At 41.8% G+C, this 24,568-nt stretch overlaps 1 protein-coding gene across 2 annotated transcripts in view; it reads left to right on the top strand.

Moving 5' to 3' along the window:
* RB1 (RB transcriptional corepressor 1) overlaps window positions 1–24,568 on the top strand; it is a 3,440,561-nt gene that overhangs the window by 724,048 nt on the left and 2,691,945 nt on the right. For both annotated transcript variants that reach the window (XM_044073175.1, XM_044073174.1), the window contains exon 5: window positions 12,308–12,346. In XM_044073175.1, coding sequence (XP_043929110.1) covers window positions 12,308–12,346 — 39 coding nt within the window. The remainder of the gene's footprint in view (window positions 1–12,307; window positions 12,347–24,568) is intronic.

Below are 24,568 nucleotides of genomic sequence, written 5' to 3'. Positions count from 1 at the left end.
CTACAATAATTTTGAGGATATTTATGATAACATATGTATTCTACATGTTTATTATGATGAATCATTATTATTATGGGGGTAGAAATGTTGTCTTTTTCCAATATATTGTTTCATGTCTTATGCATTTGATAAGGATATATACCACTTTAAATGTGTACTATATATTGGTTGCTCACTAGGGGTCGGGTTTTCTGACTTGTATCGAACTTACAGCATTGACAAAGGCCATGACATGGCCGAAACCGGTATGCTTTACAATTTTGGGTTCCTATAATTATTTACAGGAACCTGCTTTAAAATAAAGTTGTGGTTGAGTGAACCGTACGTGCTGGCTCATCTTTTTTTAAACTGTTGATTGGTTGGAGCCGTGCACGTTGTCCGGCGTGCGCGCATCCTGGTCTGGAGTTGTTTAGCTGTTTTCTTTCGCGCTGGGGACATCTGGTTCGCCGAATCATTCTTTTTTAATTCATCTTGAAGTTGAAGATACAGTCGGAGACCTAACCTTTGTTCTACACTGATGGTGCGTGCTTATGGATGTATTGCTTGCCAACTTTTCCGCATGAGAGGTTTCTTTTCATTTTTACCAATTGCGAACTGACGGCCATCGGAAGTCTCAATTTGTTTGGTACACATTCAAGGTACTGTTTTTTATGGATTGGGACATTGTGGCATTTTCTACTTCTTTTGAATTTCAACTGGTCGTGTTCTGGTTGTGAACTATGAATATGTGAACTATTTATTCATCATATGAAAGGGGTCGATTCAGGCTGTGGGATCGCTATGCCATTTTGGGCATAAACATCCACAAACTTTGGATTTAAACTAGTCAAGGTGATTGCAGGCTTGCGAATACGGAGCGTCTGAATTTATGGAATTTTTTGGACTACATATTTTGGTTGTTTTTCACATTTTGGACAATAGTTGGACTTTTATATTTTCAGTGAGTTACTCACTTGTTTGCAATTTTGTTTATTAAGTCAACAGACATTTTTCATCTGATACACATATAATTTTTGTAGTTCATATATCTGCATCAATATGTTTAATAACAATGTGGTTATTTGTTTAATAATGCACAATGATGTATTAATAGGTCGACAATAGTGGGGATATCCTTGAATGTGAACGACAGGGGTCCATGCTATTTTGAGTGATCACTAGGTTATATTGCTTAGTGAGTATTCTGTTGAATCTTCAGGGGCTTGTGTTAAGTTTTTGAACCAATTTTGGTTGGTCGGGTTCACTTTGGGTTTTAGGTATAGTTATTCAAACATTTGTCCCTATTATTTAACTTATGGATTAGGTATATGTAATATCATATATGATTACAGTTTGTGACAATTCTATCAGTCTTTTTAACTTTGTAGGCTAGAAAGTTTTTCACAAAAAACATATTGCTGTATGGTGATGGTTTTTTAAGGCTTTTAACAATACTGATATATAAATACAAGGGATTGGCCTTAATATAGATGTTTTCTGTACTAATTTAGTACATGGGTGAATTGGTCTTAGGTCCTGATTTATTTGAGTGCATGGGGTTTAAGTGACACTGCCATTTTCTGAGTGGCCTTGATTTGTAACCAACAAAAAATAAGCATTTTTAAGCACATTTGTGATTTTATAACAGGTTGAATCCTGGATGGTTTATGGGTTGGTTTGATCACAATATCTTACGGTGGCAATATACTATAACAGAGTTGGATATTTAGGCAGAGACGCAAGTCGGCCTATTGATGGGCAATAATCTATATCTCCTAGAGCTGGATTACAAATCCAATTGGGTGTATTGTTTTTGGATTTTGGCTTCAGATATTGTAGTTATGACATTTAATATTGCTAATTGCTTATGGAGACGAAGGTCAGCTTTTGATCAAGATTTTTTGTATATTGGGCCACTTATGGTAAGATAGCCAAAGGGTTCAGTTTTTGACCTGAATAAGTTTCAACCAAATATGGTTGGGGGGTTAAACCTGACATGGACAAATAGTATCTATATGGATCAATAGATGTTTGTGTTTGTTCTGAAGGTCACTCGGAAATTTGGTGCACTTATACTATAGTAATTTTGGGTGTTTTATATCTCAGTTATGGACATTAGTGATTTATTGAAGGGGCTTTCGGCCGATCAAGATAATTTGGAGGTGTTTGGCCTAAATACTTTATCAGGACCTGATTCCACGAATATAATATCAGATGGCCCATCACAATGTAACAATATGTTTTCTAAGCTTAACAGACATATGAAAGCTTTACGTACCAATGTATGGCATTTGAAACTTTTCAAAGCCTACAAAGTTAAAGACATTACTCCCAGGGGATTAAGGGTCCGTATACAACCCATTGTGGCCAATATAGATAGCGAGCTTTCTAAGGAATGGGCGGAGGCACAACATTTATCCTCCATGCATTTTGTTGACTGTTTATTAAGGTACTATGACAGGACTATTCAGAGTCAACTCACAGAGATTGAAATTTTGTGTGGTGAGGTAGAAAAATTGAGATCTGAGGTGTTATATTCACAACATGTTTCAGACCTGGCTAAGGACCTTTCAATATTGGAAAAACAGCTCACAAAAAGGAAAATCAATAAGTTTAATCGTGATTTGATGGACTATGAAAAAGGGAAACCTTTTGTAAACCAAAAATCAGTAAGATTTCAGGAATCTAGGTATATTAATACTAATAAAAAAAGACCAAGGTCCATCTTAAGACATCACAAAGCCACGTCTGATACTACTTCAGAGGAGGAGGCCTCCTCTGTAACGGATGGGGAGGGGTTTTCACGCCAGGTGTCCCCAGCAGCGAAAAGGAAACAGCCCCCCCCTTTAGAGTTAGGGGTAGGAGGCGGGGTGGTAAGAAACACAGGAACAGATTCCGGCAACCTAACCTTACAGTCCCTGTTACAACAAATGGTGACGTAATTGATAATATTCATAATATTTCTTCTTTTGAACTTTCTTCTGTACATACACAACTATTGAATAAAGGGCTATCTTTTGTACCTTCATCATTGGTTTCAGAAACTCAGTTATTACAAGATGTTGACGAATTCTGTAGAATACTTAACCTAAAAATCTTTTTTGCAAATCAGGAAAATACTCAAAGATCATCTGATTTTAGGTTTAGGAAATCTAATTTCGTCCCCCCCATGAACAAACATGTGTCTATTTTTAGAGAGTGTATAATGAAAGAGCTACATTTTTCTAATTTGTATGGGCCCGCTGAAAATAATTTAACAGCAGCTGAAAGGCAAGCTTTGGTTGAGCTTGGTAATAATCATAATATAGTTATAACTATGGCGGACAAAGGAGGAGCAGTTGTGATTTTGGATTATTCCTTATATAACCAGGAAGCCTTGCGACAGTTAGCAGATTCTAGTTTTTACATGGTATTAAATGTGGATCCTACTCTATCTTTTAAGAGAGAAATTGATGATTTTTTGGATTTGTCAGTGCAACAAGGTATCATTACTACACAGGTAGGCCTGCAACTTAAGGTAGAGGAGCCCAGTTCTCAGTATTTATACATGCTACCAAAGATACATAAAGATCCATTACATCCCCCTGGGAGACCCATAGTTTCAGGTAGGGGTTCCTTAACGGAACCATTGTCAGCTTTTTTGACTTACTATTTGAAACCTTTGTTGACGCTTATTAGGTCTCGCATTAAGGATACCACCGAATTCCTTAACATTATCAACGATTCACAATTAGAATCTCATTGGCTGCTTTGTACTCTTGATGTGGCTTCACTATATACATGTATCCCACATGATCAGGGAATTCTAGCGGTTTCCTTTTGGTTATACAAATCCAACCTCTATTCCTTAGCCTTTAACAACTTTTTGATTAAACTAACTGAACTTGTACTGCGGAAGAATATCTTTTATTATGAAGGGCAGGCCTATTGGCAGATTAAGGGCACTGCGATGGGTGCCTCTTTTGCACCCATCTATGCAGATTTGTTCATGGGGTATTATGAGGCTAGGTATATATATGATGACCATCATAACAAATTTCTACAACATCTGGATATCTGGCGTAGATATCTAGACGATTGCTGGATGGTGTGGCGTGGAAATAAGCAATGTTTAATTCAGTTTGTGGATTATTTGAACAACAATACTCTTGGCATCCGGTTCACGGTTAACATTGAACATTCAGAGATTGTATTTTTGGATGTTAAGGTTTCTAAACTTGCAGACAATACTTTATCGACCACTATATATCGCAAATTCCCTAAATACAATACTTTATTACATGCCAAGAGTTCTCATCCACGCCATACCATCCGCAATATTCCAAAATCTCAATTCATGAGAATCAGACGTATTTGTTCATCTGATCAGGATTATTTGGATTGTAGTCTGGATTTATCTCGCTGGTTTTTACAAAGGGGTTATGAATCTCAACTTCTAGCCAAAGCTGCAGGACAAACTAACAGAATGACACGTCAGGATTTGTTATGTTACAAAACAGATAAGAGGGAGTGTAAGATGGTAAATAACAATCAACCGATACGGTTAGTAACTACCTATGGTACTAACACGAATCGTTTCAGGGATGTTATTAACCAACATTGGGGCATTCTTTTGTCACATGAGGTTTTAAGTAGGGTGTTGCCTGAAAACTGCAATTTTCCTATCGGCGGGGAAGAAACATGAATTCACATTTCACACATTATAAAAGATACATTCCAAGTTTACCACAACAAAGAACTTTAAGTGGTGAATTATTAAGGGGGTGTTATCCTTGTGGTCACTGTACTGCTTGCCAACATTTGCAGCAAACAAAAGAATTTTCTAGTAAAAATACGTCCCGAATTTTTGAGATAAGGGTTTTTGCTAATTGCAGTACAGACTGGGTTGTGTATTTGGCAACCTGTAGCTGTTCTGCATTTTATGTTGGACAAACGTCGAGACCAGTCAAATTTAGAATAGGGGAACATCTAAGTGCAATAAAGAATAAACGTGTTGCCAATGCCTTATTTAAACATACTTTGGAACATGCCTCAGCAATTTTCCGGTTTGTTGTTATAGACAGGATAACCCTTCACAGGGGTTTTAAAGCCGGATGGCATCAAAAACTCAATCAAATGGAAAATAGGTGGATAATCCAATTGGGTGGCTTATTCAGACCTGGGTTAAACATGTTAGAATAGACTATTTCATAATTCATGTATATATATGATGATTTAGGGAATGTTGGTTTATGTACCATTTATTGCTTTTGGTTCAAGGGATATTTCCAATTTAATAAGAACATGGAATATGTATATACAATTTCTATGTTTTATTGAGGTGATTTATTGACATCATAATTTTTGTGCACATATGATATATTATTTGGAGAGGTTGCTTGAACCAATACTCTGACAATAGTGGGAATGAATATTTATGATTAACATAGATTTTGTAGGTTTATTACCATACAATTATATGGGAACTAAGGATTTTTTCCTAATAATTTTTTTATGGCCCACAAATTTTGTTATGGTACATTTCCCTTGCCCCTACAATAATTTTGAGGATATTTATGATAACATATGTATTCTACATGTTTATTATGATGAATCATTATTATTATGGGGGTAGAAATGTTGTCTTTTTCCAATATATTGTTTCATGTCTTATGCATTTGATAAGGATATATACCACTTTAAATGTGTACTATATATTGGTTGCTAACTAGGGGTCGGGTTTTCTGACTTGTATCGAACTTACAGCATTGACAAAGGCCATGACATGGCCGAAACCGGTATGCTTTACAATTTTGGGTTCCTATAATTATTTACAGGAACCTGCTTTAAAATAAAGTTGTGGTTGAGTGAACCGTACGTGCTGGCTCATCTTTTTTTAAACTGTTGATTGGTTGGAGCCATGCACGTTGTCCGGCGTGCGCGCATCCTGGTCTGGAGTTGTTTAGCCACCTATTACTTTTTGCCTGTACTATAATATCAGCCCTTTATAGGGATAGGCAGTCTCTAGCCTACAATCTAAATGGATTTGTGGCCTCTTCCCATTCTTTTACCTTTCCCTGTCTAATTATTTGCTCCAAATATCTTTGGTCCATTTGCTGGTTTTCTCAAGTAAATTCCAGCTCCCTCTTGCCTACTCTATCTACACCTAATTGCAGTCATCCCTATTGGGATATCTCCTTGCTCTATTCCTCTGTTGGCTTAGATGTTCTTCATGTTTCACTGTTGCAGTCATCACATTTGGGTTATCTGCTTGCAGTAGCCCTCAGTTGGCCTGATTATCAAAGCCTTGGGTCCTGCGTCAGTTGCTGTCTCATCTTCTGTGATGTCAGGTAGTCAGGGGTATAAAACATGCAGCCGATGCCATTACATCAGTCTTTCTTGCCGTGTGGTGCCCGAAGCAGAAGCAGTTCGCAAGTGCCAGTCGGCTGACTCCTGAAATTTTCTTTTTAGAGTTTCAGAACCGAAGTCTTCAACTAAAGCTAAGTACCCTGTTGGGGAAACTTTTTCTTGCTCTAACTCGATGTCAGTAAAAGTCAGTAATTGTATTTCTTGTGGAAAGCAAATACCTCATAAAGATTTTCTTTCGTACTGTACTCCTTGCCTAGGCCCTGACCACGATGTACCTCGCTGTCGGTTTTGTGCCTTATTTAAGCAACTATTTGTCGTCTGTATATTTATGCTTATAAATATTTTGGTACTCTGTTCTATTATCCAGATGTGTCTTCGGTTAGCTGACTACCGACATTCCGAAAAAATGCAAAGATAAAGACAGAGACAGGCTCCCTAGGTCCAAAGCTGCTGACGACGCTTCTCCTAAGCCAGTTTGCCGGTACTCAGTGAGGCGCTTTTGCAGCCCCTGACACCCGCTACTTCAGATTCGCAGGCCTCTACTGAGACCCATTCAGAGTCCGGTATGCCGCGAGATGCTTCAACTGCGGAACCTGTGGATGGGTCTAGGACTGAATTGGCTTATGATACTTCTGACCAGGATTCTGAAATTTCTGTTTCTTCTGATGAGGATTTACCCTCATCTACTTATATGAGGATTCTGATGCAGAGGACTCCATTCCCTCTGCTCCCCCCCCCCCCCAGAGGATTTTTCTTGTGGTGAAACCTTGCATACTCTTAGGGAGCATTTTCATCTGGAAAGCCAGGATTACTCTGATTCTAAAAAGAGGCTTAGGGAGTTCTTACTCCTGCCCCAGCACAGGCCTTTAGCTATCCATCCTGTATTAGACATAGTTGATGATGCCTTTTCGGAATCTAGCTTGGCCCCTGACCCTTTACCTCCTGCTCCCAGAAAACCTGATAGATATTAGAGGGTTCCTGATTCTCACAAGTTCCTTTTTAAAACTCTTACTGCAGACCCTGAGACCATTTCACAGGGACCCAAGGGCATTAAGGCTACTACTGCCAAAAATCCTACCTCCTCTGATAGAGACTCCAGGGCACTGGATAGATGGGGTAAGAAGGTATATACTTCCGCGACCTTGGCCATTAGGGCCTTAAATTGCCAGTTTCATATGTTAAAGTATCAGCAGCATACTATTGGATTGCTTAAACAGAAAATTATGTTGATTCCTGACTGTGCTGAAAATAAGGATTTACAGGATTTAATGCATTCTGCTGAACAGGTTGGAAAACATACTTTGCAATGTGGTTTTGATTCACTAGAGGAATCTTGCAGGGCTGCTGTCACTGGGTCTGTACTTAGAAGGCATGCTTGGCTTAAGGAGCAATCCTTACCAGATAATGTTAAAGCTAAATTGCTGGATGCTCCCTTAAATCAGGACCGCCTGTTTGGCAACAAAGCAGAAGTTGTTTTTAAAAAGATGGAGGAAAAAGCTAAATCTGTGCAAACCGTTAAAGGTTTCCTACAAGTACAGCCTCCAAGATTTAGTAGGCATTGGTCTTCTAAGAACTGGTCCTTTCCTGCCTCTTCCAGGCCCACTCAGTCCAAACCCAGAACCAGCAGAACACCCAGGCTTCAGTCCCAGGTTACGCACACAACTAAGCAGTGGGGGGCTCCCACTTCCAAATCAGGGAGTAGTAAGACTCCCCCTTATGGTAAACTGTCTCAATGACTTAACTTTAAAACTTTCAAGTACTTCTCAACTGACTGCCCCTTTAGGGGGAAAGATTGCTCTGCAGGCAAAAAACTGGGAACTTATTACCCAGGACAAATGGGTTTTAAATATAGTTTCATAAGGATACAGATTTCACTTCCACACGTTACCAACCCCAAACGGTTGGCCAGATCTACCCCCAAATCAGTGGGCAGAGGCTCAAAAGCAAGTACTCTCTCTCTCTCTCTCTTAAGCATAAAGGCTATTCAAACTTTACCAGAAGAGGAAAATGGACAAGGTTTCTACTCAAGACTTTTCCTGGTACCCAGAAAAGGCAACTCATGGTGTCCTATCCTGGACCTTTCTATCTTAAACACTTTTTTGGTGATTCCAAAATTCAAGATGCTAACTCTTCACCAGTTGCTTCCTATGCCAGGCAAAGATGCCTGGTTGGCAACACTGGACTTAAAGGAAGCCTACCTGCACATCCAAATCAGGGAATCTTACAGAAGATACCTACGCTTCAAAGCAGGCTACATGCACTATCAGTTCTCTGCACTGCCCTTTGGCTTATTTACTGCACCCAGGGTATTCACAAAGTGCCTAGCTCCAGTCATTGCATTTTGCAGGCAAAGAAATATTCAAATATACCCATACATGGATGATTGTCTAATTCAGGCAGAAAGCCAGGACATACTTTTGAATCATTTGGCTTTTGTACAAAAGGTGCTAACTTGTCTGGAGTACACCAACAACGAAAAGCTATCACATCTTGTACCCTGTCAACAAATTATATTCCTGGGAGCAAGCTTGAACACAACTTCCCAGATGGCTTTCCTCACGCCAGAGAAACAAATTCATTTGACAACTTACTTCAAACTAGTGGCCATAAAAACCCTGCTATCTGCAAGGCAAATACTGCAAGCCTTGGGGTCCATGGCCTCCTTCCTGCTTTCTACTAATTCCATATGCAAGACTGCATATGAGGAAACTACAATGGTATCTAAAAAGCCTATGGTGTCAACATTCTCAGGATCTAGAAGCAATGATTCCTGTCATACCTTGCCTACGGTTAGAATTCCTTTGGTGGGCAGAGGCCTGCCACCAAAACAAGGGACTACCATTCACTGTACCCCCTGCCGCCCAAACCCTAACCACAAATGTATCAGACTATGCATGGGGGGCTCACCTGGCAGGAAAATGCATTCAGGGCAAATGGAACCCAAGTCAAATGCACGTGCATATCAATCAGAAGGAAATGTTAGCTGTACAGAATGCTCTGACAGCCTTCAAGGACCACATTATTCCAGTACAATTAATGGCAAAGACTGACAACACCACTGTTATGTGGTACATAACCAAGCAGGGGGTTACCCATTCTTACCCCCCTCTGCAGACTAGCCATGGCTCTGTGGAACACAGCCTTGAGCTACCAAGTGCATCTACAGGCTCAATTCCTACCAGGAAAACTAAATACACTGGCAGACGAACTAAGCAGAAATCTCATGGACCCACAAGAGTGGAAACTGGATCCAAAGATTTTCAACATGTTGATAAACAAATGGGGAAGCCCAGATATAGACCTGTTTGCCTCCCCCCAGAACTACCAATTGGACAAATTCTGCACAAGGACTACCCACAAGCAAGCTTGGAAAGTGGATGCTCTGTCCTTCAGTTGGAAAAATCTGTCAGTTTATGCCTTTCCTCCTCTGCCTCTCCTCTCCAAAGTACTACTAAAGATCGAACAGGACAAACCAAGGATGATACTGATTGCACCAGACTGGTCACGCCAACACTGGTACCCCCTCTTGCACAGTGTGTCACTGCTAGCCCCATGGCACCTGCCTTAGACCTCTACCTTGCTGTCACAGCAGGAGAGCCAGATTTTGCACCCCCAGCTTCAAACCCTGAACTTGGCATCCTGGCTAATTACCTAATCTCTCTGTTACCATCCCTCAGTGAACAAGTGTTGGATGCCATTTTGGAGGCAAGGAGGCCTAGTACTAGAAAATCTTATGCTGAAAAATGGAAAAGATTCTGTGCCTGAAACCAAACTCAAGGGATGGCCAGAGCAGTACCCAATTGACCTCAGATTCTTCAATACTTAACTGAGATGCTTCACAAGGGCCTTTCCTTTTCTCCATCAAAATTCATGCTTCAGCCATTTCAGATCATTACAACACAACACCCACCCCTCTTTTCTTACCCACTGCTCAAGCAGTTCCTCAGAGGGGCCAAAAACTTAAGATCACCCAGGAGAGCCCAACTCTAGCCTGGGACCTTAACTTTGTATTGGAAAAACTCACTCTTCCTGCTTTTGAGCCAGCTGCAAGTGCAGAGGTAAAATTCATTTCTTGGAAAACAGCTTTCCTTTTAGCAATCACTTCAGCAAGAAGGGTATCTGAATTACAGGCCCTTATGGCAGTGGAGCCTTTCATCATCTTTCATGCGGGCAGGGTGTCCCTCAGGACCAATCCCTCCTTCAAGCCCAAGGTGGTATCCAGTGTGGCTCTTAATCAATCCATTCATTTGCCAACCTTCTTTCTAATCCACAGAACAAAGGGGAACAGATACTGCACTCCTTAGATGTGCACAGACAACTTAGATTTTACTTGGACAGGACTAAACCTCAAGAGAGATCTGAACAACTGCTGGTGGCATTTGCTGCAGGGGCAGAGGGGAAGGCTATTTCAAAGCAAACCATTTCTAAATGGATAGGCCATTGCATTAATTTCTGCTATAAGCACCATGGAAAACCTATCCCACAGGGATAGCCTCATCTACCTCTAACCTTGGCATGTTTAATTCTCCATAAGTATTTCCATTTGTACTTTTTCTTGATTTCCACATTTCTCTGCTTTATACAGATTTTTATAAAATTCCCAAAATATTTGTAATACCTCTACAGGATCTCTAGTTATTTTCATTGTTATAGGCTCCCTAAGCTTGGTAACTATCCTTTCTACTTTCTGTTGCCTCAGCCATGTGCTAAAAGTTTTTGTGCTCTGGAGTTATCAAAAAAAAAATGTACCTAACAGCAGTCTTTCTAAAGTCATATATATTATCTAGGTAGTCCCGATTTTCTCTTTAGCAGTCTGCTTTGAACATGTTTGAACCTGAAAAAAAAAAAAATTGCAGTTGCCAGGTATCTCCTTTTTCCATGTGGATTGCTATTTGCATTTTTTGCCATCAGATGCGTTACCATTGTTGGAAAATGTTGCTGTAAAAGGCCACTTTACTGGAGTTGCTTTTTTTTTTTTTTTTTTATTGATAGTTGAATCTTGTACAAGAAAACATTTTATTTCTAGTGCTTTGTTTGCTTTTGTTTTATTTTTTTTTTTTTTTTTTTTTTTTTTTTTGAGTTAACAAGTTAGACATTAGTTCATGCACTGATTCTAGGAGCATGGTCCTAGGCACTTTAGTGATTTGGGACTCTACCTTCTCAGTCTTTATCTCCTTGGAGGTTTTTTTTTCAACACTTCAGATTATTTCTTACTATCTTTTACTGCAAAAAGCCTCTAAAGTCCGAGATAACAGCTATGTAGCCATTGGTGGCACAGTGGTACAGCGGTTATTAAAGTTATTGTCTCGCAGCAAGAGGTTCTCTGGTTTGATTTTCTGCTGGGGTGCCTTCTGTGTAGAGTCTGCATATCCTCCTTGTGTTCGTGTGGGTTTCCTCCGGATACTTTAGTTTCCTCCCACATATCAAAGACATGCATCTGGAGCGTTTCTCCCCAGGCCTCTGCTGACAATAAGCTCTGTCCTAGTCGGACTTTCCTGGTCAACAAATGTTAAGTAAATATCAAGTTATCTGTGAGGAGGCCTTATGCTTATTACTCCTTTGCCATCCCTGTGTGTGTAGGCAGTCTGCTTATCCTGCAGCTGCCAGTGGATTTTGTATTAACTTGGCAAGTATATATTTCTTGTATTCTTCATTGTGATACAGTTCCTGTTTTACAGGTTGTACTTAATCACTGCTTGGGTTTTAGGTACAGGCATGCATCATTGGGGTGGCACATCGACCAATGAGTATGGGGACAAGGGAGAAAAGTCTTACTGAACTGGGATTGTAGAAGAGGAAATCCCAAGAGACACTTGTATTACAAAAGACCTCAAAGATCCACTGAAACATTGAGTATGTATCTGTTATTTTTGTGATTTGACATGAAAACATGATAAATTTCTATCTTGCAGTAGAGGTGTGTTTATGTAATAATGTTTTATTCACTTTTGTAAATGGCTTATTTTATTTTGTTTTTTAGAACCAGTGAAAAAATATTTATGGATTCCTCACTTGAACAGTAAGTTATTAACCATTGTGTTTTTCGTTTAGTCATGCCATCTCTAACTAGGCTTTTTTGGTTTTGATTCCCCAGTCTTTCCACTTGGAAAATGTATACTGCATAAGGGGCTAATTTAACTACTGTTTTATATACCATGTCATTAAAGAATGGTTGTCTTTATACTAATTTAGCTTAGATTATGGCAGAATTGTACATTTAATTAATGTTTCATGCCTTCAGTCTTGCAATCTATTGATCAGTTTACCATGTTTATCATTCTGTTAGCGCCACCTCATGGAAACCTGGCATTCAGGATCTTTCTTCTTAAACCTTCATATCAAAGGCATATATTGTAATACCTCATGTTCATTATATGGTTTGATGTTAAGTTGTCCAATCTCGCCTTCATTCTTGCTGGATGGGTTCGGAGCCTTTCCTCGGCTCCGACTCAGCCACTTTCTATAGCTCAAGAGCGCTTTACTGGCTCGAGGCTACCCCTTATCCCAGAATGCCCAGCGTCAGCTACCCAGATCTTGTTTGCCGCTTTAGCTGCGAGGTTTTGTCAGTACTGGCTCAGGCTTAGTATAACTTTTTTCTCTGTTTAAAGTTAAATAATTTGCTTAAAAAGTTAGTATTTTTTCTCTATTTATAGTACTTTGTAAGTTTATTTAGTTGTAAACCCCTTATCTTGTCCTTCGTTGTGTTTTTGTGCTGTGTTTGTCTGTCACCCCTAAGTCGCTAGGCCTTCTGTTGTTCCCTGAACTCATTTAAGTTAGAGAGTCCCCCCCTCCCTTTAAGGACAGACATTTACATTAGAAGCTCTCCTTTAAGGTTTTTATCAATGTAATTTTTTATTATTGTAGTGTGTCTTTTTGTGGTACTTCCTATTTTTCTCAAAATGTCCAAGGAAGTTAAAACCTCAGGGTTTAAAAAGTGTGACTCATGCTGTCAGAAGATGTGTCTGACAGATGGGCACACTAGTTGTGTGTACTGCTTGGGGGATCTGCACCTGCAGGACTTTTGCTCTATTTGTCATGCCTTTAGTCCAAGGGTCCTGCAGGAGCGGAAGAACAAGCTAATCCTCCGTGGATTGTTGAAACAGGATACTCCGGCTAAAGCATCTCAGCCGGTGAAATCTTTGAAGTGAGTCAAGCCGTCAGCTCCATGTTCGGAACTGACCTGTGAGCTTGACAGACCAACTGTGTCGGTACACTCTAACACAGACGAGACTACTCCTCCGTCGGCTCCAACTGTTACCTCGGAGCAGTCTCTGAGCCACAAATGAGCTAGGTCTCCTTCATTGGAGCTGATTCGTTTGGTGCCACAATCATGTTTACATCAGAGCACAGCCAGTCATCGCTCATCTTCCCACTCCTCTCAATCCTCAAGGTTATCGGATCAGGACGTGGAGAGAGTGGGTCAGTAGGTTGCTAAAGTCACAGGCTTTCGAGCCCGCCTCAACAGGCCTCTGCTCCATCCGCTTCGATATCGATTCCTCCTCTGACTATGCTTAGTTCGGAGCTGGAGTCCATGGACGTGTTGATAGTGGTTCCTTCGGCTCTGATGAAATCCTTTTCAGCTCCGATTACCTTGGTTCTTCCTTCCATCGAGTTATCTGGGCACCGAAGCTCTCTCGACGGCTCTGAGGGGGGAAGTGGCATCGGACCCTTGTCCGACCCCGCTCTCCCTCTCATAGCGTCTGCTCAGTTGAGCTTGGCTCCCACATCGGCTTTGGAGCCGTCACCCTGGGCACAGAGTGGGATTCCTGTCTCTTCGGAGCTGGAGCCCTCTTTGTGTTGAGACCGTGATGCTTTTGAGGTCATGCAGAGAGTGCCGTCCCCACAGATGGCCCCATTATCTGTTCCATTGGCTCAATCCCCTTCGATGCCTGTGCCAACCTCTGCTCCTCCTCCAGCCCCAAAGCGTAGGGAACCTATGCCCCAGGACACCCCATTGGGTGAACCCTCTTCTTCCGAAACCTCCGCAGAGCATTCTGAGCAGGCTTCCTGGAAGAAAAAGTGCAAGAGGAAGCACCAAGACTCCCCTGAGTCTGTCACCTCGGATACAGACCTGGATGAATTGGAAGGGTCCACAAGGTTCCCCCCTCAAGATGTTTTCTTTTTGGACATCCTCGAGATTCTTAGGCAGAGGCACAGCTGGACTTCCCTAGCCCCCTCCAAGGATGAGTCTGTATACCTGGATGCATTTGGTTCTCGACCTTCCACCTCCTGGGTGTGTCTGCCTTTTGATTCACTCATGCCTGTAGTGTCTCAAAAGGCTTGGTCAGCTCCAGATTCCATGGAGCCTGTCCTGAGGAGACCTAATAAATTTATCACAGCAAGACAAACAATTCCTGACTAAAGGTGTCCCAGTTGATGCCATGGTGGTAGCAGCAGCCACAAAGAGAGAGTTAGCTGAAACCTCATCTGTCCATCCACCAAATAGTCTCGTACAATGGACAGATATGGGAAGCGAATGTTTTCATCAGCGACCTTCTCCCTTAGGTCCCAGAACTATCTTTCCCATTTTACTAGACTTAAGAGGGATCTCCTAAAAGAGCTTGGAGATAACCTACAAGATCCCACAGCTGAGGGAGCTTCAGCCAAGGTAGCTACCCAGCTAGCGACTTTAAATTCAGTAGTCAACTCCTCCATGAGGCTTAATTCATACGCAGCCTATGGAGCGAGCAGAGCTGCAGGAACAGGAGTGGCTCTTAGGAGACATTCTTGGCTGCGGCTGTTAGTTTGCGGAACCTTTCAGAGCGTCCTTCACCAATACCCCCTTTGATGGCTCCTCTCTCTTTGAGCCTCAGGTGAAAGACACGCTTACCAGGTACCAGCAGGAAGGCAAGACACTCTCTGATGTGGGAGTCCATTTTTCCACTCCTACCAGACCATACCCAAAGGGTCGGAAGTGTGGAAAGATGTGGTTTCAAAAATCCCAGGTACCTTGCCTGATGCACGTAGTGATTTTTTTCCCCCAGGGGCAGAGGGGGAAACAGTAACAATGGCAGACGCCGCCCTCATGGCAGAGAGGGTCCGCAAAATCAGGGTGACAGAGATACGTTCTCTTCCAAACCCTATCAACATCCCTGAAGGGATGCCTGACTGCTCAACTCTGGAGGCAGTCGGAGGAAGGCTTTCATTGTACCCAATCGCCTGGCAAAATATTACAAAAGACAAATGGGTACTATCCATTATATCTGGAGGTTACAAAATTCCCTTCCATCAACCCCCTCTTGTTTAAAAAAAAATCCATCCCAGATGTTCCACCCAATCTAAGGGATCGGGCAGTCACAGAAGTTTCAAGACTGCTATAAAAAAAGAGCCATCCAGGAAGTCCCCGCAGACCAAGTAGGATCTGGAACTTACTCAATATTTTTTTTAGTGCCCAAAAAGACGGGACTGGAGACCAATTCTGGATCTCGGCAGATTAAACAAATCTGTACAAAAAGAAAAGTTCCAGATGGAAACACTGCAGTCCATTCTCCCCTTTCTGGGTCAGGAAAATTGGATGTGCTCCATAGATCTTCAGGACGAGCGCCATCATATAAAAATGGACAGATGATCCAGGAGATTTCTACGCTTTTGGCTAGGGGCCAGTCATTACCAATTCAGAGCTCTGCCCTTTGATCTCATCACAGCCCCCAGGGTGTTCACCAAATGCATGGCAGTAGTTACGGCTCACCTGAGAGGTCTAGGATTCCAGGTGTTTCCTTATCTAGATGACTGGCTCCTCACTGCTGCCACCAAGCAACAACTTATAGAGGAACGGGATTACACCATCACATCCTGTGCTCAACTAGGCATCACAATAAACTTCGAAAAATTTGCCTTGTTGCCCTGTCAATCTATTATATACATAGGAGCAGAGCTAGATGCAAGAAAAATGATTGTAAAATTGCCTCAGGAAAGAGTTTCTATTATTCGACAGAAGTGTCACTTCTCCTGAGGAGCAAAAGAATTCAACTCTAGGGTCCATGGCAGCAGACATTCTTCTAGTTCCCTTAGCATGCTTTCACATAAGAGTCCTTCAGTGGCTTCTTTTCACACAATGGTCCTTCCAGGAATTGCCCATGTCTCACATGATGCTAATTACGGAATCTTGCAAAAGACTCCTTTCATGGTGGATGGTCTCCCCACTAGTGACTCAAGACAGACCTTTCTTGGAATCCCATCCAGTTGCCACAGTGACCACGGATGCTTCCCTGATAGGGTGGGGGGGCATTATTTAGGGACAGCAGTTCAAGGCGTGTGGCAACCTCACGAGTACCACTGGCACATCAACATCCTGGCGATGAGAACAGTGCTGCTAGCGTTGCAAGCTCTTCAAGACTTTCTCCCTGCTGGAATTATTGCATTACAGACGGACAACATGTCAGTGGTTTGGTACAGCAACAAACTGGGAGAAAGCAGGTCTTACCCCTTGTGCTGAGAAGCCCTCAGACTGTGGCAATGGGCGATTTCCTCCCAACATTTTCTGACAGCAACACATATCCCTGGGAATTCCAATGTAATAGCGGACAGGCTCAGCAGGACTATTCTCATGCTGCACGCATGGTCTCTGAAACAGGAAATTGTGGATCTTATTTTCCGCAAATGGGGCCAGCCTTGCTGCGATCTGTTTGTCTCTCCCTTCAACAACAAATGCAGCAGCTACTTCTCCCTTGTTCCTCCTCCAGGTCAGACACCCAGGAACGCTTTAGTCCATGATTGTCCTCAGGGACTCCTGTATGCATTTCCCCCCTTTCCCCTAATTCCAAAAGTCATTCAGAAAGCAAAATCGTTGGGTTGCAAGATGATGCTCATTGCCCCCCTATTGGCCTCGACAGATTTGGTTTCTGATCCTTCACCTCCACCTTATAGCCCAGCCTTGGGTTCTGGACCCAGTGCCAGACCTTTTGATTCATCAATCAGGTGGGTTACACCAATCCCTCCAATCTCTCAAGCTCACAGCTTGGTTACTTTTCTTCCAGTCTTAGCCAGGCTCCCCCAGTATTTCCCCAGCAGTGCGTGATATTATTGTTTCCTCCCATAAGAAAACTGAAAGGAAAGTTTATGCTAGCAAAAGGAAAATATTCTCTTACTGGGCAGAATCCAGGAATTTAGATCCTTTTACAGCTCCTGTACACAAAATTTTGGATTTCTTAGCAGAACTGTTTCAAGCTGCTGCAGCTGCTGCTACCATCAGAGTACAACTAGCTGCCATTTCAAATTTTCACATCAGAGTTTTTAACTCAAGCACAATGTCTCACAAACTCTGTAAGGCCTTCATGAGAGGTACATCTCTACTTAGACCCCCAGTAAGAGAGCCCCTTCCACCTTGGGATGAGAGCCCCTTCCACCTTGGGATTTCAGTTTGATTCTGGCCTCCTTGATACTGCCACCTTTGAAACCAGCAGCATAATTTTCTTTGAAATTTCTCTCTTTGAAAACTCTCTTCCTAGTTGCTATTACTTCTGCCAGACGTGTTTCAGAACTACATGCCCTATGTGTTCGCCCTCCATACCTGGTTTTTCACAAATACAGAGTTTCTCTGAGAACCGACCCATCTTTTCTGCCTAAAGTTTGTTCAGAACACAATTTGAATCAATTCATTGAATTTCCTGTCTTTTTCCCTAATCATTCCAACAAGGCGGAATACAGTTTACACCAATTGGATGTGCATAGACAACTATGTTTCTATCGCCATAGAACTAAAGAGCTGAGAAAATCAGATCAGGTGTTCCTTTCATTTGCTAACAACAAAGGCCTTCCAGTTTCTAAAGTAACCTTGTCAAAATGTTTATCAGACACCATTGCCTATACTTACCAATTGCGACAAAAAGATCTTCCAGCAAGACCCAAAGGTCATTCAACCAAGTCAGTAGCTACTTCGGTAGCTTTTCAATCTACCCATAGATTCAATTTGTGCAGCAGGTCCTCATACATTTATTTCTCATTACAAAGTAGATGTGGTCTCCCGGGGCAGGGCTTCCTTTGGTTCTACGGTTCTGAAGAGTCTGTTCCAATGAGCCACCCAGGACTGAGGTGCTAGGGACGCTGTCCCATCCAGCAAGAATGAAGGTGAGATTGGACAACTTAACATAAAGAAGTTATGTACCTACCATAATGTTCCATGTTAGTTGCCCTTCAGCTCGCCTTCCTTCTTGCGTCCCTCCCTCCTTCCTCGAGGATTGAGAGGAGTTTTTCAATGGTTTCACTGGCTAACTTTTTTTGTTCATAGTTGCTTCCCAAGCAAACCATGATAATTTACTGTATATCCAGGTTTAATAATAATGGATTATCTTCTATGATTATGTCTAGTGTGAGCTGTCTCAAACGAGATCTGGGTAGCTGATGCTGGGCATTCTGGGGTAAGGGGTAGCCTTGAGCCAGTAAAGAGCTCTCAAGCTATAGAAAGTGGCCGAGTCAGAGCCAAGGATCGGCTCCGAATCCATCCAGCAAGAAGGAAGGCGAGATGAAAGACAACTAACATGGAAAGTTATGGTAGGTACATAACTTCTTTTTTATCAATATGATTTCTTACACATGGAATTACACCACAGTGGTGGTGTCTATTATCCATCCTGGCCTCCAGAGCATTTGGATGTCCCCATGAAGGACCACCTGTCCCATACCACAAACATCATTAGGTGATATGGAATAAAGAAGAGAAGCACTCTCACCATCTTCATTTCTTTTTGCATTGAGAGGACAGAAGTCTGTCTGCTGGTACCTTCCTAGGTAATATGTATAGTTTATTTATAAAGTTATAACTTTTGTCTTTGTATTGGGATTGCTTAGTTAGATCTGAGAATTAGAGATCTTTCTGAGGCTAGTGTTTCCCCTGGGAGAAGTCAGAAACAAATGTGCTTTTGGCCAAGAAGTTCCACTGAAGGATTTTCATCTTCATGGTGTTTTCTGACATAGGACTTTGCATAAAATTACTTTAAGTTGCATATGCATACTTTAGTGCCTTTGTGGAGCAGAAAAAGCTCTTGGCTTTAAGGAAAGAGGCTGTCTCCCCTCCAAAGTTCGAGGGACATGTATGCAAAGCTTATTGGATAGGGAATCTAAATACCATAAAAAAGTGAATACCTCCCCAAATCCAATGGACATGCATTCAATACTTAGTAACTAGCAAATGTAAACACCCACAAATACAAGTAAGAAACTGACTGAAAACTTCTGTAGCATTCATTGTAAAGTCTTTGCAACACAATTATTCCTTCAGAGGTCTGAAGATGTCAGTTTTGCAGAGGTGCACATTTGTTAGTCATTGGCCTTCATGTTTTTTTTTTTATAGTATATGTATGACAGTGCTCCTTTAGTGTTTGATAGCTGGATACTGTCATCTTAATCTCTTGAGACTTCTCAGAACTTTAGTGCTGTGTCAGTGCTGGATTCTAATTCTTGGGTGGTACTTTGCATAAGGGAAGACTTAAACCCTTCCCCCTCTACTATTTCACCTGTTTTGAGCTTACAGGTACAGCAACAAAATTATCTTTTTGAATAAAAATTCTGTATAAATTGAGCCTGTCAAAGTCCGCTCAGTAAGCCTAACTTCTGAAGCTTATCTTGGTTTCAGGTTTTAACTGCAGACGGTTCACAACATACAGCAGCTTGGCAGAGAATCCATGCTGCTTTCCTCTTATGGAACTTTTTCAGCATTTAAGAGGAGGAGCGCCATGTCCAGAGTTCTGTTTTACTTTCTATGTGGCCAAAGAGGTTTTTGCCTTGTGATACTTGGATCCACTCGTCAATTGGCTGTGATGCCGACAATGATGTTTTGTGTTTACGCAAACATTAAATTTAATGCAGGAACTTTTTAAATGTCCATCTCTCACACATGCTACAAAAAATCGTGAAGTAGAAGATCCCAAACCTACTGTTCTTGTTGTTCAGGCCTTCAAGGCACCTTCAAGAAACTTCCCTAGAAACTGACTCAACCCCCATTGTCCAGAAAATCAGTATGTTTTTACTTGGCTGGAGAGATTAAATTTTTATACAAAATCCATGCCTGATTATGCCATCTTTCCTCTAGATATGATTAGAGGACCAAAACTGGTGCTAGAAAAAAATACTATACCTAATGACAGAAGGAAGCCTGTTTTGGACATACTAAACAAGAGGTATATATCTTCTGCCTCCCAGGGTATCCGTCAGTTAACTGCCAGCAGCACTTTATAGTACAAAGGAGACATTGTTTGTGATTTTCTGAGTATTGCTTTGAAACAGCAGCTCTGAAAACTTTTATAGGAAGCCTTTAGGGTTAGCAGACAAAATAAAATGCACCTATAATATGTGCTATGGTAAAAGTCTCAGCTGTGGTTATCAAATGGCATATGTGGTTAAGGATGCAACTCCTTCCTGACAGATTACTAAATTTGTTTCTATCACAGGAAGTACTTAAAAAGTTAGAAACAAGGAGAGCCAGCAGTTAATCACCTTCTTCACTCCCTGCATACCAAGGTATAATGGGAAATTTTCCCACCAAGCAGTGGTGTTTTTGCCACTGACATTGCACCAAGCACTTTGGACAAAAGGAGTTTGTGAATGGCCAGTAGAGACCTCAGAAGCCTATGTAGGCAGTCTGTTGGGAAAAGTGGTCCTCTAATACATTCCCCTTTCCCATCTTCTAGGAGTCATGTTTTTCTTCAAAACTCAGTGGTTCAAGTGGACCACAGACTGTTCAAGCGGTTAAAAAAAAGAGATCTGATGCTATCCATGTCATTATTCATCACATATGGATCTTGGATCCAACAACTATCAAACAGATCCAGAGCTCTAGCTCCTCCTTTTCCCATAATTCCCTGCCATCCACTACTCTTCAGATCTCATTTGCCGTGAAAATCCTCGGACATGATTTTTGGAAGCCCTAGCTTTAGCCAGATAAGTGGCTTCTTTTTGGGGTTCTTCTCTTTTTTTTGTAGTTTGGGCATTTTAGGTAGTTTTTTGGGTAGTGTAACCTTAGATGTTAAGTTGTCCATCTCGCCTTCGTTCTTGCTGTTTGGTTTCAGAGCCGATCCTTGGCTCTGACTCGGCCATCTTCTATAACTCAAGAGCTGTTTACTGGCTCGAGGCTACCCCTTATCCCAGAATGCATTGCGTCAGCTACCCAGATCTCGTTTGCTGCTTCAGCTGCGAGGTTGCTTCCTTGCTGGCACAGGCTTAGTATAATCTTTTTCTGTTATATATTGTTGTTTATTCTTGAAAGTTTGTCAAGTATTTGTCTATTTTTTTGTCTAGATATTATTCCTTTATCCCTTATTGCATTCTTGTGTATTTTAGCTTTGTTGGCCGTTGCTCCATAACTCTTAGAGGCATGGGATTATACAGTCACATCATGCACTCAACTAGGCATTACAGTAAATTTCGAAAAATCTGCCTTGTTGCCCTGTCAGTCTATTACATACATAGAAGCAGAATTAAACACAAAAGAAATGTTTGCAAGATTACCACAGGAAAGAGTTTCCACTATTTGTCAACAAGTGTTAATTCTAATGCAGAGCAAAAGGGTTCAAGTCAGACATGTCCTCCAAGCTCTAGGCTCCATGGCAGCTGCAATTCTTCTTGTCCCATTAGTGCGTTTCCACATGAGAATCCTTCAGTGGCTTCTTTTCACGCAGTGGTCTTTCCAGGAACTACCCATGTCTCACATGATCTTGATCACAGAAACGTACAAAAGGCACCTTTCTTGGTGGATGGTCTCCTACTAGTAATTCAGGGCTGACCTTTCATACAATCCCCTCCGGTAGCCACAGTGACCACGGACACCTCCCTGATAGGGTCGGAGGGGGCATTATCTAGGCAGAACAGTCCAAGGCACTTGGCAACCTCACGAGTACCTTCTGCATATCAATGTCCTAGAAATGAGAACGGTTCTGCTAGAGTTGCAAGCCCTTCAAGACTCTCTTCCTTCTGGGACCATTGCAGTCCAAACGGACAACATGTCAGTGGTGTGGTACATCAACAAACAGGGCAGGACCACGTCTTACCCCTTGTGTTGAGAAGCACTCAGACTGTGGCAATGGGCGATTTCCTCCCAATGTTTTCTGATAGCAATGCACATCCCTGGGAAATCCAACGTTATAGCGGACAGGCTCAGCAGAGCTATCCTCATGCCTCACGAGTAGTCTCTGAAGCAGGAAGTTGCGGATCTTATCTTCCGCAAATGGGGACAGCCTTGCTGTGACCTATTTGCTACTCCTCTCAACAACAAATGCAGCAGCTACTTCTCTCTTCTTCCTCTTCCAGGTCATATACCCAGAGATGCTCTAGTCCATTATTGGCCTCAGGGACTCCTTTATGCTTTTCCCCTAATTCCAAGACTCGTACAGAAAGCAAAATCATTGGGTTGCAAAATGACCCTCATTGCCCCATACTGGCCTCAACAAATGTGGTTCCCGTTCCTACACCTCCACCCTCTGGATCAACCGTGGATTCTGGAACTGGTTCCAGATCTTCTGATTCACCAGTCAGGCGGGTTGCACCAATCCCTTCAAACTCTCCAGCTCACAGCTTGGTTACTCCACTTCCAACCTTAGCCAGGCTTTCCAATATCTCCCCAGCAGTCCGTGATATTATTGTTTCCTCACATAAGTCTACTACGAGGAAAACGTATGCTAGTAAATGGAAACGGTTTTCTTACTGGGCAGAATCTAGAAATTTGGATCCTTTCTCAGCCCCAGTCCATGAAATTCTTGAATTTCTAGCACAGCTTTTTCAGTCTGGTGCGGCTTCCGCTGCCATTAGAGTACAACTAGCTGGCATTTCTAATTTTCATATCGGTATGCTTAATTCTAGCATAATGTCTCATAAGCTCTGCAAAGCCTTTATGAAAGGAACATCTCTTCTTAGACCCCCAGTTAGAGATCCTCCCCCTCCTTGGGATCTCAATGTAGTTTTAGCCTCCTTAATTTTGCCTCCCTTTGAACCGGCAGCATCATGCTCTTTAAAATTTCTTTCTTGGAAAACACTTTTGCTGGTTGCTATCACTTCAGCTAGACGTGTCTCAGAACTTCAAGCACTATGTGTTTGTCCTCCTTACCTGGTGTTTCACAAGGACAGAGTTTCTCTGAGGATCAATCCATCCTTTATTCCTAAAGTCTGCTCAGAGAACAATTTAAATCAATCCGTTGATCTCCCAGTTTTCTTTCCTAATCACAGCAGCAAGGCAGAATACAAGCTCCACCAATTGGATGTACACAGACAATTGCATTTTTACCTCCATAGAACTAAGGAACTAAGAAAGTCAGACCAGTTATTTCTTATGTTTTCAACAAACAAGGCCTTCCAGTTTCTAAAGTGACCCTATCCAGATGGTTATCGGATACTATTGCCTTTATTTATCAGTTACTAAATAAAGAGCTACCAGCTAAACCAAAAGGTCATTCCAGTAGAGCATTAGCCACCTCTGTAGCTTTTCAGTCTAGGTTGCCCATAGACTCAATCTGTGCAGCTACCACTTGGGCAAACCCCCACACTTTTATCTCTCATCACAAGGTAGATATGGTCTCCCGGAGCAGAGCTTCCTTTGGTTCTACTGTTCTGAAGAGTTTGTTCCAATGAGCCACCCGGGATTTTAGGTGCTAGGGATGCTGTCCCAAACAGCAAGAATGAAGGTGAGATGGACAACTTAACATAAAGAAGTTATGTACCTACCATAATGTTCCATGTTAGTTGTCTTCATCTCGCCTTCCTTCTTTGCATCCCTCCCTCCTTCCTAGGGGATTGTGAGGAGTTCCCTTTTGTTTTCACTGGCTGAACATCTTTTATTACTTCGCATGCCAGGTAATTTATAACTCTTTCCTTGTTTAGATGTATTGGAAAACCAGTTTTAGTAACTGGTTACTCTACTTATGTCTAGTGTGCGCTATCACAAAAAAGATCTGGGTAGCTGACGCTGGGCATTCTGGGATAAGGGGTAGCCTCGAGCCAGTAAACGGCTCTCGAGCTATAGAAGATGGCCGAGTCGGAGCCGAGGATCGGCTCCGAACCCAAACAGCAAGAAGGAAGGCGAGATGAAGATAACTAACATGGAACATTATGGTAGGTATATAACTTCTTTTTCTTCAATCCTGTATATTTATTTGAGTTGGTTCTTTCTTTTTTTTGTGGGGTTCCCACCCTTTTTTCCCTTAGTTAGTTAAAAAAGAAAAAAAAAAAGGTAAGTAGCTTTCTTTGTTATCTAGCTCTCCTTTTTTAGTTAATGTTATATGGTGTGTGGTTGCTTGTCTGTGTGTGTATTATGACTGGG

The sequence above is a fragment of the Protopterus annectens genome, chromosome 5.part1 (assembly GCF_019279795.1).
Source record: "Protopterus annectens isolate FY-2018-M chromosome 5.part1, PAN1.0, whole genome shotgun sequence".
Taxonomy (NCBI): domain Eukaryota; kingdom Metazoa; phylum Chordata; order Ceratodontiformes; family Protopteridae; genus Protopterus; species Protopterus annectens.
The sequence above is the reverse complement of the archived record's forward strand: the minus strand, read 5'-3'. Positions and strand labels throughout refer to the sequence as shown.